This window comes from Odocoileus virginianus, chromosome 19, assembly GCF_023699985.2.
Source record: "Odocoileus virginianus isolate 20LAN1187 ecotype Illinois chromosome 19, Ovbor_1.2, whole genome shotgun sequence".
In the NCBI taxonomy this organism is placed as follows: domain Eukaryota; kingdom Metazoa; phylum Chordata; class Mammalia; order Artiodactyla; family Cervidae; genus Odocoileus; species Odocoileus virginianus.
Window position 1 is genome coordinate 41859981 of NC_069692.1, and position 14359 is coordinate 41874339.

General features: G+C 39.2%; 1 protein-coding gene and 1 long non-coding RNA gene across 3 annotated transcripts in view; one reads left to right on the forward strand and one right to left on the reverse strand.

The window, feature by feature from the left end:
- Window positions 1-2487: 2487 nt before the first annotated feature.
- LOC139029706 (uncharacterized) lies at window positions 2488-6897 on the reverse strand. The gene is made up of 2 exons (XR_011481922.1): window positions 6694-6897; window positions 2488-4222 (listed from the first exon to the last, which is right to left on the reverse strand). It is a non-coding gene; the product is annotated as an uncharacterized lncRNA (long non-coding RNA).
- Window positions 6898-6953: 56 nt separating this feature from the next.
- MAP3K7 (mitogen-activated protein kinase kinase kinase 7) overlaps window positions 6954-14359 on the forward strand; it is a 62117-nt gene continuing 54711 nt past the window's right edge. The window contains exon 1 of one of the 2 annotated variants that reach the window (XM_020871770.2): window positions 6954-7346. In XM_020871770.2, the coding sequence (XP_020727429.2) occupies window positions 7227-7346 (120 nt within the window). In that variant the 5' untranslated portion in view covers window positions 6954-7226. The remainder of the gene's footprint in view (window positions 7347-14359) is intronic. The other variant, XM_020871776.2, reaches the window with a different exon arrangement.

Sequence of the window (14359 nt, forward strand, 5' to 3'; positions counted from 1 at the left end):
TATCCCCACTCCTCCTATGCTAGACCTAATTTTACACTGCAAGGAACCTTACACCACCCACATGTGGACAATCCAACCTACCCATTGGAGCCCATTCCCACACCCTCCCTACACAGAGATTTGCCTTGGCTAACCTTCAGGAGGCAAGACCCAAATCCAAAGGACATTCTGAGTTTTTCTCATGTTTAGCTTCTTGAAAAGTATTCAACACTGAAATATCCTTTTATATTTATTTCCACATCATAGTTTACAGTTTTCCACAAATTTCTTTGGCAGTTCCTCTGCCTCTACCCATACCTTAAAGATTTTATCCCATAAGGTTCTGTTTTAATTCCTCTTCTTTCTCATTTTATACATCTTCCCTAGGTAATCTTGTTCATTTCCACGACTGAAATCATCATCAATAGGCCAGTATCTGTTTCTCCAGCACTGCCTTTTCCCCCAAGATTAGTTGCCTACTTGATAATTACACTTGGAACTCTCTCAGGCATCTCAAGCCCAGGGTCTTGAACTGCTCTTTATTCTCCTCTCCCCCAGTCTTGTTCCAGTCTTCCCTGCTTCTGAAAATAGCACCCTTCCCAACTGAGTTGCACAAGTGAGAAATCTGAGAATCATCCTTTGTACCTTTTGCCCTTTCCTTTGTCTCCTTCCCCAACATCCCACCAATTCTGTTTCCTCAGTATCTCTCAAATCCATTTATCCAGAACCCCTGTGGCCACGATCTATATTGTTCAAATTACTAACACTTCTATTAGTACTGCAACACCCTCCTAGCATCTCAAAATTTTCATGTCATGGTACAGGTTAAAGATAATATTGTAAAATATTCTGGGATAAACTGGAAAAGACTGTAAAGAATCTATTTGGGCTTAATTTAAAAAAAAAAAAAACCTGCTTTTCCCTCATTGGGTTATTTTAAAAAATAAAGCATTACAACATCAAAAGAATCCTTGTAAACATCAAACACATTTTTTCAAAATTTTAAAAGGAATTTTTATAAGCTTTCCTTCATAAATGTAACTTTTTTAATATAAGATTTTATATTGTACTTGAAATACCTATTAACAATCCTAATCAAGACTTTTTAAAAATGAACTCTTCAAATTCTTGATAGTCATTATCAAAGACAACATATATTCATGCAAGAAAATGAAACTGTTTAAATATTTTCACAAACATTTAAAAATCTACAACAGCTGAAACAGTAATTTAAAACTCTCTAAACAATTCTTCCTCTTATTTAAATGGCAAATGTAACGTTCAAACTCCTTGGGATAACATGAATGGATTTTGAAACCAACTACATTGTTTCATATCAAGACTTTCAAATACAATGATGGAAATTTTATCTGCAGGATGCACCAGCACCATCAAAGCAGTTGCCTCCCCACTAACACAATTGATGGGGAATAAAAAGAACATCAGCTGCAAACAGAAATGCTAGCTTCGTATAACGTTAGAGAACGTCTTGGAGCTGCACCTTTACTCCACTTTTGCAGGCCCACTCTGACCAGCCACGTTGTGGACACTTGGAACACAAACCCTCCCAGAAGCCTATGGACTGTGAAAGACCTAGAATGAAGACGTGGGGAGTACATGGAATAAGGAAACCCAAATATCAAAGCAATGCATGAATCTGGGGAGCCACTCTCCAGCACTTTCACAGAATTGCTAAGGGATTGGCTCTCTTCTGGGAGAAAACTGCAATTCAAAACTGCAGTTTTGAATACAGTGGAAAACTACTTCTGAACTTTCTATAAAGAATATTTGATTGGTGAGCTACTTTGGTCTGGGACACAGTAAAGATACACTTTCTAAGTATAGAGCACAACCTGAACAGACATATAAATAATGAACATTTGTTGGCTGCATTCCCAGCAACCATTCCCTGCTTTGCTCTCTTCTAAGTCTCTAGATCTTTCTTCCGGTTAGCAGCTCCTCCTTCTCAAAGCTCACAAGTCGGTGAGTCCTAGATCTCAGATAAAGACATTCGTCACTTCGAAGCCCATCTCCCTCCTTTAGTCAAGGGTATAGTTGCCAAAGTTTAAAGTGCACTGTTCTTCAAAGGCAGCTATCAAGAGATGCTGTCACTGTACTAGACAGAGTGATATGTCACAGCAAGAATCAAACTGCTAGAGCATGCACTCTTAACGGAGGTGGTATCATCTCCCAGTGGGGGAAACTGGGGAGGAAACAAAGTCACTCTCTTTACGTATAAAGCAAAAATATGCATACAGTGCATAAACAGATTATACAGTATATATGTAGTAGTAAAAACTCTGGAGGCTATTAAAAGCTTTAAAAGCTTCCTTAAGGGATTAATAATGGGAAAAAAAAGATTGAGAAACTCTGCTCTAGAATAATGGCAAATATCACAAAAAGTAGATGACAACAATGGAAATTCAATTATTGATGTTACCATTAACTTTATGAATCAAATGACACTGTAAGTCTTTCAACTATAGCTTTCACTATAGCTTTCAACTTAACTAAACTAATAAATCCCCTTTATTGTTTAAGCAATGTCTTGATTTTTCTGTCATTCATAACAAAGTCACACTAAGAGGTAAACTACAGAACTTGTTCTGTTACGTATTGACACTGAGGATGGGAGGTATAGAGTGCTCACACTGGGAGGGGCTTCAAGTCCAGTTCAACTGCTTGATATTCAGTTCAGTTCAGTCACTCAGTCCTGTCCAACTCTTCGCAACCCCATGGACTGCAGCATGCCAGACCTCCCGGTCCATCACCAACTCCCGGAGTTTACTTAAACTCATGTCCATTGAGTCGGTGATGCCATCCAACCATCTCATCCTCTGTCATCCCCTTCTCCTCTCGCCTTCCATCTTTCCCACCATCAGGGTCTTTTCAAATGAGTCAGCTCTCCGCATCAGGTGGCCAAAGTATTGGAGTTTCAGCTTCAACATCAGTCCTTCCAATGAACGCTCAGGACTGATCTCCTTTAGGATGGACTGGCTGGATCTCCTTGCAGTGCAAGGGACTCTCAAGAGTCTTCTCCAACACTACAGTTCAAAAGCATCAATTCTCCGGCACTCAGCTTTCTTTATAGTCCAACTCTCACATCCATACATGACCACTGGAAAAACCATAGCCTTGACTAGACAGAACTTTGTTGGCAAAGTAATGTCTCTGCTTTTTAATATGCTATCTAGGTTGGTCATAACTTTTCTCCCAAGGAGTAAGCGTCTTTTAATTTCATGGCTGCAATCACTATCTGCAGTGATTTTGGAGCCCAAATAAATAAAGTCTGTCACTGTTTCCACTGTTTTCCCATCTATTTGCCATGAAGTGATGGGACCAGATGCCATGATCTTAGTTTTCTGAATGTTGAGTTTCAAGTCAACTTTTTCACTCTCCTCTTTCACTTTCATCAAGAGGCTCTTTAGTTCTTCTTTGCATTCTGCCATGCAGGTGGTGTCATCTGCATATCTGAGGTTATTGATATTTCTCCTGGCAATCTTGATTCCAGCTTGTGCTTCATCCAGCCCAGCATTTCTCATGATGTACTCTGCATATAAGTTAAATAAGCAGGATGAAAATATACAGCCTTGATGTACCTCCTTCCCGATTTGGAACCAGTCTGTTGTTCCATGTCCAGTTCTAACTGTTGATTCCTGATCTGCATACAGGTTTCTCAAGAGGCAAGTCAAGTGGTCTAGTATTCCCATCTCTTCAAGAATTTTCCAGTTTATTGTGATCCACAGTCAAAGGCTTTGACATAGTCAATAAAGCAGAAATAGATGTTTTTCTGGAACTCTCTTGCTTTTTTGATGATCCAGCAGATGCTGGCAATTTGATCTCTGGTTCCTCTCTTTTTTCTAAAACCAGATTGAACATCTGGAAGTTCACAGTTCATGTATTGCTGAAGCCTGGCTTGGAGAATTTTGAGCATTACTTTACGTGTGAGATGAGTGCAATTGTGAAGTAGTTTGAGCATTTTTTGGCATAGACTTTCCAAGGAATTGGAATGAAAAGTGACCTTTTCCAGTCCTGTGGCCACTGCTGAGTTTTCCAAATCTGCTGGCATATTGAGTGCAGCACTTTCATAGCATCATCTTTTAGGATTTGAAATAGCTCAACTGGAATTCCATCACCTCCACAAGCTTGGTTCATAGTGATGATTCCTAACGCCCTTTTGACTTCACATTCCTGGATGTCTGGCTCTAGGTGAGTGATCACACCATCGTGATTATCTGGATCTCTGGAAATTTGTGGAGATACTATAGACTAGTGACTGAAGTTCACATGAAATTGTGAGCTCTAGGCTTCCATCCTTAACTCATGAAAGTTAAAGAAGTTAAAAGGAATACAAAGTCAAAATTCAGGTGAACTGAGACAAATTACACTCCCTCAATTCTCTAGATTCAAACTATATTATTTATGATTCTTTGATTGCAAATAACAAAAATACAACTTGAATCAGCTTAAATGAAAAATGGGAATGTATCAGCTCATAAAATCAAATCACAGAATGGGAGAGGTACACTGGACCTTGAGGATGATAAGATCCAGAGTAATAAGCACTGCTGACAGCTGGGACTTTAAAAAAAAAAAAAGAAAAACTGCAAGCAAATAGGAAAAGGATTGGTTTTAGATTACTATCAACATCGGAAGTCCAAATCAGTATATAAAATATAGAAGCAGAAGTATTAAGGTAGATGTTCAAGATCATGTGGGAGATTCACTTTGAAATGCATCCCAAAAAATAAAAAAGATGTACACATGAGAGGATGCATAGACAGATACATGATAAAAACAAGTATAGTAAAATTTTAATGATAACATCCTACCAGTAAGTATATAGTAGTTTACTGTAACATTCTTTCAACTTTTCTGTATTTCGGTATTTTTTATAACAAAATTTTTGGGGAAAAAAAAACAAGCAGAACACCATCATGACTATGGTGACTAATCCCTTATCTGCAATATTCTAGTTCTAAACTGAGGTACAGAAAACAGATCATGCACTCCATGAAAGTTAGGACTGGCAAAACTATTCATTCAGCCAAAACATAAAAGAATTATCTCTTGAATTCCCACTTGGTAGCATCCACTGTTTAAAGATCAAGGCGTTAAAGAAAAAGTAAATATAACTTGTGAGTGAAAGGACAAGGTTAAAAGGTGACCATCCGAGTTTGGGAATTTGAGTAAAAAAATGACAGGTAAAAATGGTTATCCCATTAATTTAATATACTTTCATTTGGTGGTTGTTTTTTGTTTCATTGCTCAGTCATGTCCGACTAGTCGGAGAAGGAAATGGCAACCCACTCCAGTACTCTTGCCTGGGAAATCCCATGGGTTGTAGCCTTCCAGACTTCTCTGCCCATGGCATTTCCCAGGCAAGAACACTGGAGTGGGTTGCCATTTCCTTCTCCATTCTATCTGGTTATTAGTGCACTAATTAAGCATCATTTTATTGTAATACACATAGAAATAAAGCTCTGATTTCTCACTTGGACAACTGAGTAGATAATGGGATTCTTCATGGAGACAGAAAATGCCCACAAAGAATATATACGTAGTGGGTGATAACTTCTGAATGTTTTTGGAATCTTAAAGTTCATGCTCTAAGTTACGTCTTTAAACAGAGATGTTGTCCAATAGGTCCAGAATTCAGGAAAAATTTGAAAACTGGGAGAGATTGTGAGTTACCATCATAAAAGTGGTCAATACCCTGGGTAAGATCACCCAGAGATTGCTCTGTGAAAGAAATTATTCTTTCTTCCAGTCTCTTACCCATTCACCAAATTATCATTGTTATTAAAACTACAAATAAAGAGTCACACTGTCTTCCAGGAGTTCGTAACTTCTTAATTGCCAAATTCAATGACCTATTCGCAATCCAATGTGTTAAACTTACTTCTGTACAGCATTTATTTGGTTAGCTATTCCTTACTTGAAAAACTCTCCTCCACTGACATTCCCATCACCATTCCCCTCACTTTCTCCTTTCTGACTGTTCCCTTTTTGGTCTCCTACTGAGACAGAACTTGACCTTCACAACGTTTCATTCTTAAACCTTCATCTCTAACTCCAATTATCCCAATTAGGCTTTAGATCAAACTGACTGATGTTTAACAGAGAGTTTAAAATTAAAAATTGTGTTGCTAGTACAACACAGGAAATACTTTTCACTTTAGAAATACACTGAGCTAGGTGCTTGTGAGAATCATAATTGATTTACTCCCGAGCCTGTTTACTCCTGTCCTGAAAATGGCAACAAAAATACTTAATTTGCAAGGCTACTGTTAATGATAAAATATGGATACATAGACGCAAAGTATCCAGCACAAAGCACTGCACTCCGACATGTACCATTAATACATCCTATAAGTTAAAATGAACGACAAATTATGCCAAATTATAAATATCTACCTTACCTAAAATTAACTTCTGCTCGTGAGCCTATATAGTATATTCAGGTTACATACGCTGGCTCGCTGTGTATTATTTTCTTTAGAATCTCTGACAGCATCAGGGACTGGCTCAAAGTAACAGTAGCAATCGCTTCCTTCCAAACACCAAAACTCATTTTCCTAGGCTTTTTAGGAAATAGTGCAGTTTAGCTTCGGAGTGAAGCTGAATGGTAAGCTTCCTCACAAAAACTCAATCCAATACTACCCCGTCCATTTGCAGGTGTCTGAGAGAAAAGGGAGCGGGGTCAAAACATACTTCACCAAGGAAGGTTGAAACCGTAGCTTTTATCTTTCCCGCTGGTTCCTAGAGGACCAACCGTACTGAGATTCCACCGTGCTCTGCGCCACTTCCGTTCGCGCGTTTTAATTACGTCACACGTCAGCTCTCGCGGTATTATCACTTTGCTGAAGCCCTTTAATAAAGGTCTCGCGAAATCTGTCCCACAGGTCCAAACAAGCCTCTCACCCTCCCCCACTCCACCCCTCCCCCACTCCACCCCCAACCTGTCCTCCTTTCTCTCACCGAATTCTCCCCTCCCCTCCCGTGATCTCAAGGCCCTCCTCTCGGTTCCGATCTCTGGCCGGAACCGGAAGTTTGGTGGGCGGGGCCGGGCGGCGGAAAACGCTGCGGAGCCGGAGCCGGGACTCGGCTGTGGCCGCTGTCCCTGTCCCCGCCACGGATCGCCGTGGCTCCAGGTTGAAGGTCGGTCCGGAGGCGGGCGGGCGCGGGTCTCCCCCGGACTGTCCGGGCGGCAGCCTTCCCGGGCCCCCCGGGCTCCGCGAGGGATCATGTCTACAGCGTCCGCCGCGTCTTCCTCCTCCTCGTCTTCCGCCGGTGAGATGATCGAAGCCCCCTCCCAAGTCCTCAACTTTGAAGAGATAGACTACAAGGAGATCGAGGTGGAAGAGGTGAGCGAGGCCCGGCACGGAGGCTCGGGCCCTGGCCTGTCCCGGTCTCTGCCTGGTCCTGACTCTGAAGGCGCCTCCCTAGTTCCTCTCTTTCTCGGGACCCACCCTGGCGTCCCCACACCCCAAAGAGCCCGGGTGTAAAGCGGCTCTCCGCGTTCAGCGGCTCCGGGGTAGCTCTCTTTTTTCTCATTTCACCACTCTTGAGTTTGAATTTAATACTCCCGTGCTTGGAGGTTGGGTCATCTCAAACGGAAAAGGATAAACTGGTGCGATCGTCTGGTCCACCAGTTCCAGAATCTGTAAGTAGTAAAATTTATCAAAGACCATGGCCGTTTTGGAGTTTTAGTTCTCCAAAACATGGTGTTCTTAAGGGTCAAGGATTGTTTTATGTTCGACTTCTGGCTCAGCGTCTGGCGCGCAGTGGGTGCTCAATGAATGCTTCGTAAATTGATACATCCACAAGTCTAATAGTTTTTCCTCAAGTACCGAGTAGCTCTGTTTCGCCAATTCCATACAGCAGTAGTCATGTTAAATGTTATTTAATAGCCTTCAATTAGACTAATTTACGTTAATTTCAGCATTAGTAATGTAGACTGGTTTAGGATGAAAAGATGTTTCAGGTAGCACATTCTGAAGAAATAACGACTGATTTCAGTGACAACTAGAATGTGAGGTCAGACCAGAAGTCGCTGTTATTAAAGCTGAATACATCCTTTATTCTGCAATATTTAAATTATTTTGGAGCAAGGTAATGTGCCTTTAGCACATTGCTTCTTTTCAATGCACAGAGGTTGGTTGTATAGACCATAAAAATTAGAAAACTTAAAGCTATATATATTTTAAAGACACTTTAGAAAGTGTTAAAACTTTGGTTGCAAATGGTATTTATTATTTACCATTTGTTTATCATTTGAGAAACTTACTAAGCATCCTGCATTACATATACCCACGAGAATCCTGCATGTTCTGTATTACAGATCTCAAAGAATTATCTCTACTTTAAAATTTTTAAATTACTTTTACACAGTGGTAAGCTAAAAGTAGTGAGATAATTATCCTTCAACGAATGGTTTTTTTTTTTTCTATGCATGTTTTGGAATAATGGATTACTTTATTTTTACTTGCTTAAAATAATATTAAAGATCGCTGAAAACAGCCTCATTTTACAAGATAATGTAAGTGGGAAGAGTAAAACCTTTGGAGTTAGATGAAGGTTCAGTGTATCAGCTGTGCCATTTGTTAGCTGTGTGATCTGGAGCAAGTTTCCTGACGAGCCGTTTTGAGCTTTAGTTTCCTTAACTGTAAAATGATTATAATTTCGACCTCACTTTATTTGTATGAGACTTTATTAGGCAGTATATGCAAAATACCCAACACAGTGCCTGACACACATTACTAGGAAACTGAGTTTCAGAGAGGAGCTGTGACCTGCTTTAAGGTCATATGGCTAAAAGAAGGACCCGTATTTTGGAAGAGGGGGAGGTTTTGTGTGTCTGTGTGTGTTTTTTTCTATTGAGACTATGATAAATTCTTTTTTCAGAATTGGATAGTTGATCTCGCTTTCATGGCTAACATTCTTTCTTTTTTAAGAATAAAAATTCGGTGAGTCAGTATAAAAGAATCGCAGTTTTTAAATAAGCATTTACGTCTACTCTGTGGCGAATTGCTATGCTTGTAGACTACAAATTGTTATATAATAATAACTTGTACGTCGTGGTCTACCAGATGTTTTCAGAAACTTACATCATCTGATTTTTACAACCTTAGTTTTCCCACACCGCTTTCTGAAGCATTTTACATTCTTGGTTATTCGTAAGGTGTCGTTTATCCTTCTACTACGCTTTCCCCAAAGCTATTTAACCTCCTATTTGAGTTGTTTCCAAAGACCCTTCCTTTAGTTTAGATGATGTTTCAACTATTCTTTAGTAGATTTAGGACATTCCTGAGGAGTATATTTTTGTTCCTAGATGAAGTTTTCTTATGTTAGGCAGTCTTTTAATTTTGTTCTTTTCAGTTTTGATTACTCAGTTTATTTTCATGTTAAAGGTTTGAACTTAGATCTTTCTAATGTTAAAACCATTACATAATTTTCATTATATTCTTTATGTTCACATTAAAGCAGTGTTACTATATAATCTAGGCAGCACCATGGGCGCTCATTATTTCTCAACTTAGATTCTGCTCCCAGCTTAAAATCATGAATAAGAGAAACAGAAAGATGACTAGAAACAAAAAGTATTTTACATTGCTTTCATTATTATATATGGTACCAGTATATTGCCTACAAATGAAGAAAATCATATTCTGTTTCTCAGATAACAGTGTAATTGAATCAGCATTATACTAATTCAGTTAGAAACTGTGTATAAAGAAAAATACTCTGACCATAGGCCAAATATGCACTCATTTAACAGATGTATATTTTTAAGGCATCGGCTGATTTTAATCCTTAACATTTCTTATACCATGACTCAGTAATAATCAGTGTGAAACTTTCTAAATTCAGTTTTGGTATCAAATTATGTCAGGTCTCAGCATTCGAAACCTATGTAGGTATTTTTAAAATTTTTTAAGTCATTTTAGCTTTTATCATTCTGGATCTGACTGTTAGAATGAATTGTGAATTATGTATCAGCACATTGGGGACTAGGTTGCAAGAAGTGATAGAGGCAGTGTGGTGTGGTTAAAATAAAAGTGTACTGGGCTGGGTATTTAGAAAATGTAGATGCCATACTGATTCTGCCATCATGTATTTCAGTAACTTTGAGCAAATCACCTCATTTTTCTGAGCTTCTTGATTTCTCACATAAAAAGAGAGAGTGAACAAGATAATTTAAGGTTTCTTCCCGTTCTAAAATGAAGTCACACACTTACTCTTTCACACTTTTTCTGGTATTTATGCTCTGTTTCCACAGTCAGCTTTAAGAACAGTGATCATGATAAAATGTAATTTGTGACTGACTAATCCTGATTAAATAGGGCAAATGATGCTCCCGTTTTACAGATATTGACAACCAGTCATAGAGTTTGATTTGCCAGAAGCCTCATATCTAAGTGCATGGTAGAGCATGGAGTTGAGTTTGAGATTCACACTCCTGAGTCATTTGCTCTTTCCTCTTGGATTTTTAAGGTCCCTTCCTTCTTTCTGAAGTTACTTTGTAGCCAAACCTTATTGTAAGAATGGGAAACAAAATACCGATTTCATTTGTAATAGCTGGTCTCCAGCACTTAATGAACATTCTTTTCTGAGCTAAGATTATAAAAGATGAGTGAAGGATCCTAGGGTTCTCTCCTTAAAAACTTTGACTTATCCTGAGACTAGATTTTCAGAACCACAAATTAAAACTATGAATGTAATGTAAATTGCACGCTTAAGCCATAATTGGAAAGTAGAGTTTATTACAGAAGGCTCCATTTAGCAGGAAAGATTTTGCAACTAGATTTTGAATAAAGTAAGTATCATAGATTGGGAAAGATACTAAAATGAATTCTTTGTAGTTGTTCCTCTGCCTCAAATGCTCTTTGCCCTAGAATTTCATTGACCTGTTCTCACCATTCAAGTCCCATTCAAGTGGTGGTGATGGTGGTGGTGTAGTCGCTAAGTCGTGTCCGGCTCTTGCGACCCCGGGGACTGGAGCCTGCCAGGCTCCTCTGTCCATGGGATTCTCCAGACAAGAATACTGGAGTGAGATGCCATTTCCTTCTCAATGTTACTTCCCTGGAAAAGCTTTCCTTGAGCAACCTAGATCATTGTCAGTTCTAATATCCTTCATGGCACTTAGCTGTCACTGAAAGTAGGTATCCCTCAGCACACTTTAACCTTATTCACACTTTTAACTCCAATGCCTAGCATCTGAAGGTTTTCTGTAAGTAGTTGCTGAATGAGTAAATGAAGTTACTGCAGCATAGTCATGAGAATTCTAGTGTCCATCTGGTTCTCTTTATGTGAGCTGGTCCTTTTATGTGATTAAACCAGAGGTTAAGATAAATTAGTGATTTGGCTAATGCAGCATTTACACTAAAAATAAAATCTGATTCTCTATGCAAATGTTGATTTCATTGCAATTAATTATACCTAGCAAATAGTTTGGTTTAACCAGGGGTAAAAGATTCTGCAGAGGGTCAGGTACTATAACAATACAAGCCATGTATTAATGGGCCTTTACTAAATGCTAAAAAGACCCTGTTTGGCATGGTTGCTTTTTAAAGGGGAGATCCACAGTGTTGACATCAAGAATAGCATATGTGCAATGCACATACAATAATTGCAGCATTTATATGTTCTTAGAGACATGCAGAGGTTCTGTTTTAAATTGAAATACAGAAAGAGCTTTGACAGTATTGTACATTTTGTGATTTTTTTATGTTAAATGTGTGGGCAACTGATAATAGAGAAAACCAACTTATAGTGGCCTGAATAAACTGTGTATAGATTTGTTATTATTAATATTAAGAATATTCAGAATTATTAATAAGCACGTCCATGTGAAACTTGATTGTTGGTTTCAGGAGAAACCTGTAATTGTTATCACAGTGAAGAGGTAGCCACAGTGATCATGTTTATTGTGTGCCTGTGTAACTTAAAAGATGACATGAGCATATTATTTGAAAGAAAGGCCTGTTTAAAGGGCCAGATAGATGTCTTATGGCCGATTTTTAAAAGTCTGAATGATCAAAGCTTTACTTTGGTGTTATAGAGTCTGTCTTGTCAGCAGGTGGCAGTTCTACTCTGCCACAGTTAATTAATAGATACTGAAGTTCTGAAATAGTTGGAGGCTCCAAGTTCTAACTAATAACTTCAGATCTATGTTCTGTCATGTCCCAAATTTCCAGCCAGAGCAATGGCAGCATGACCAGGGTCTGTTCACATAGACCACGGGTCAGGGCTAAAGCAGGCTGCCAGCCGCAGTCCACTGGGCTAGAAATACGGGAATGGACGCAATTAAGGGTTATTTCATAGCAAATGAAGAGTCCAAGGGTGCACACCCTTTTCCATTTAGTTTTCCTTTAGGTGGTTTTTTGCTTTTAAAAACCTGACTTGACAGGGGAATGGAGTGTTTGTACGTCTTAAAGAAATTAGTTTTTAAAGGAGTTGCTTTCTTTGAACACATACACCAAATTTTGATTTTGGTGTTCTTGCCTTTTAATATTAACTGCATGGAAATATTTTTTTCTGTCATCTCATATTCTTCTGCTGTACTTTTTTCATATTCAGAAATTAAATTTAAATCTGCTTTACTACATGAGACTAAAATTGTGGATCCCAAACCATGAGAGCTAAACCATGGGGGGAGAAGTACATATAATAAGAGAATTAATCTGAAAACATTTTAATTTAGAAAACAGTCATATGTTCAGAAGGAAATATTTCTAATTTGACTTCCCTTTTAAAACCAAAGTTCTCGCTGCATTCCTTTGTTTTTCTATTTTTGTAGATGAGGGATTGTGAAAAATATCTGAAATATTTATTTCTGGGTTCACCATTTTGGATGGATGTGTGCATTGGGGGAGATACTTGTAATTTGGACATGTGCCATTTTTTACACTCTTGGTGAAAACTGATCTTGGGGGAGAGCTGTCCATTCACAATAATTGTTCATAATAATATGTCAGAGAAGCTTACTCAGATATGAGTACAATCCAAAAAGCATATTTGATTGTGAACTTGAGTTAGAAATTTTTATTATTTACCTCAGTTGCCATTGTGTCTCAATTTGTCATCTGTGCTCTTCTGATCTACCATGTGTCAAGAACAACAATATGTTGTTCTCAAGAATTCTTCTTTTCCTTTCTTCCTGCTGAAGATACCATGTCAGTGGTCTGGAAAACTTCCATAGACCGTATCAGCAGTAAGAGAAGGGTCTCTGGTCGGTGTGATGGTTTCCAATGAGGTGTCTTGTCTCACTGTTAATTATGGTTTTAATATAACCTGATACAGTCATTCTCAAATACCAGAATCACCTGAAGGGGTGTGTTAAAACACTGATTGCTGGACCCGACCCTCAGACTCAGTAATTCTGGGTGGGAACCTGAGAATTACATTTTCACAAATTGCCTCTGACCCAGAGATCACGCTCAGGGAGCCATGGACTAATGCACTTGCTGTTTTTATGTTTGCTTGCTTTCTGCTGGTCTCTTCTTACCCTGTGTTGTAAACGTTGGCGTGCTTCAAAGCTCAGTTCTGGGACCCCGGTGATCACTTGTTATTTTTTGCTCACCACATCCAGGGGGTTGGTTTGAAGTACTAACTAAATGCTAATGACTCTCCCAAGTTCTTAATGCTCTGCCTGACCTCTTGACCCCCGTTTCCATCTTGTTTCTTGGTATCTCTACTCGGAGGTCTAAATAGGCATCTTAGGCTTTACATGGGTAAATCAGAACTCTGTGCTATTAAAAAAAAAGAATGAAAATCTGCTTGCTTCATCCTTTCTTATCCTTTATTAAACTGTTTCTGAACCTACACATTGTAATTGACTCATGTCTCTTCCTGTCCACCTGTCCTGCCTGCATGCAGATCATCAGCAAGCTCTTTTGACTTTACCTCTAAAACATATGGTTTATGAGATGGTTGGGTGGCATCACCGACTCAGTGGACATAGGTTTGAACAGGCTCCAGGAGATAGTGAAGGACAGGAAAGCCTGGCATGCTACAGTCCATGGGGTTGCAAAGAGTTGGACACAACTTAGCTACTGAACAACAACTAAAGCATATTCCCCGGCTTCCCTGATGACTCAGCAGGTAGAGAATCTGCCTGCAATTCAGGAGTGGCAGGAGACTCAGGTTAGATGGGAAGATCCCCTGGAGTAGTAAATGGCAACCCACTCCAGTGTTCTTGCCTGGGAAATCTCTTGGACAGAGGAGCCTGGTGGACTCCAGCCCGTGGAGTCACAGAGTCGGACATGGCTGGGCACATGAGCACAGAAACGAGCTAAAACGTATCCCGGTTCTGCTCATTTTTCTGTTCCACCGTCAGCCTTGTTCTCAGAGCACTTCTCTCTTGCTTGGGCTGCTT